The 1798-nt window shown below is 44.8% G+C and overlaps 1 protein-coding gene across 1 annotated transcript in view; it reads left to right on the top strand.

The window, feature by feature from the left end:
- KMT2E (lysine (K)-specific methyltransferase 2E) overlaps positions 1–1245 on the top strand; it is a 60077-nt gene extending 58832 nt beyond the window's left edge. Inside the window, exon 28 of the mRNA XM_010133198.1 lies at positions 50–1245. Within this exon, the coding sequence (XP_010131500.1) occupies positions 50–483 (434 nt within the window). The 3' untranslated portion in view covers positions 484–1245. The remainder of the gene's footprint in view (positions 1–49) is intronic.
- Positions 1246–1798: the final 553 nt, after the last annotated feature.

Below are 1798 nucleotides of genomic sequence, written 5' to 3'. Positions count from 1 at the left end.
ACTGGACACCAAGGTTTGCAAGCACAACCCCAGCATGTTGTAACCCCTGCGCCCCCCCCCCCTCCACCGCCACCCTCCAATGTTATCGCCTCGGGGCATCACCCAGCATCAGCACAAGGGTTACACCACCCATCTCATCAAGCACCCCCCCACTTCCCTTCAAATGCTCACACGAGCGTGTCCTCCTATTCCTCACAAGCCCCCCATCACACAACGTTAGGACCTGGACCTCAACATCAGCCTGCTGGAACAGGACCTCATTGCCCGCTCCCTGGTCAGGGTCCGCACATCCAACCTCAAGGACCAAACAGTATCGCAACACCTACTCCTTCGGGGTTCTGCCCTCACCCTGGCTCTGTCACCCTGCCCCACGGAGTGCAAGGGCCACAGCAGGCCTCGCCGGTGCCCGGACAGATCCCCATTCACAGAGCACAGGTGCCGCCCACTTTTCAGAACAACTACCATGGGTCAGGGTGGCATTAAAATGGATCCCTTTAATTCTAAACATTTTTAAAATGTTCTGTAATATAAACTGTGTATATTTCATATGTACCTGTTCAAGGTACTTTTTAAAGATTGTACATGATACTTTGTATAAAAGCAAACACCAGTGCTCTTTCATTGTATTCTTTCCATTTTTTGCTTTTTAAAATTCCTGAAAACGTGCTGTTAAGCCAGTATTAGGTATTTCTTTTTATTTTGTAAGTGAACATTCCAGCTGTTTTTTCTGGCAGTAGGTTTGATGCTGCATAATCTTTAAAATTTTATTGTTGCAGTTAAATTCATTTAGTGAATGTTTTCTATATTCTTTTATACATATGTAATTAATAAGTGCACAGGCTAAGTGATGGCACTAACCATTTTTTTCCCATTTTCTTCTGTCAACAGTTCTTTGTGTGCATAGAGATAGAAAACAATGCAATACAAATTTTTATAGTTTTGGTGTGGACATGGCTTTTTGTTTCATCAGTTATTTGCAGAAATTGTAATTTAATGTATAGACTGTTTCTAATGTCTGACGAGTGCTGTAAATACTGTATTTCTTTTGCTTGTAAAATTGCTTAAAGCTACTTTCATTTGATATAGTATTGTATATAATAAGTCTCTTTTGCAAAAAAAAAAAAAGGAAGTGTGATCTTTGTGGAAGTAGTACAGTATATGATCTTTAATTTTTTTTAATATACTGTCACATCGCAGCACTGGTTGGGCATTTTAATTCATGTTAATAAATCACAGTTATGTCAGTTTTAACGACTTGTCCTGAAAGGGTGGTGTGTGTTCAGGGAAGTGGCCCTCAGCCTGTAAACAGCCACCCCCACTGCGAGGCCGTTCACTTCCCTGCTGTTCACAGCTGTGGATTACTGTGGTAGCACAGACAGATGTGAAACAGGCAGCAGGATCAGGGTTTATTACTCCTGCTGCTTCTAGAGGTGAGGAGAAACTGCTCCAAGAACAGCAGGGCCTGGTGTCAGTTAGCGGTAGGTTGTTGGGTGGGTAGGGCTGTGTTACACAGGTATGTGCACACTGGCAGTCTTGTTAACTACAGCCTAGTGGGTGGGGTGCTCTGGCTGGGGTTACAGGATGCTGAGCACCTGCCCACTGCAGTCACTGCTCCTCTTCTGGAGCCACAGGCTGCCTGTGAGTGTGGGGACTGAGACCTTGTCAGACCCTACAGGACATGTAAAAATAGTCTCAACTATTTGTAATGCAGCCATTGCCTACCCCCTGCAGCGGGTCCCTCATCGAAGGAGAGCCCAGAGAGTTGGGGAGTGGACTATGATGGAACTCTATAGCAGTA

The sequence above is a fragment of the Buceros rhinoceros genome, unplaced genomic scaffold (assembly GCF_000710305.1).
Source record: "Buceros rhinoceros silvestris isolate BGI_N320 unplaced genomic scaffold, ASM71030v1 scaffold2313, whole genome shotgun sequence".
Taxonomy (NCBI): Eukaryota; Metazoa; Chordata; class Aves; order Bucerotiformes; family Bucerotidae; genus Buceros; species Buceros rhinoceros.
This window is presented reverse-complemented; position numbering and strand designations above follow the sequence as displayed.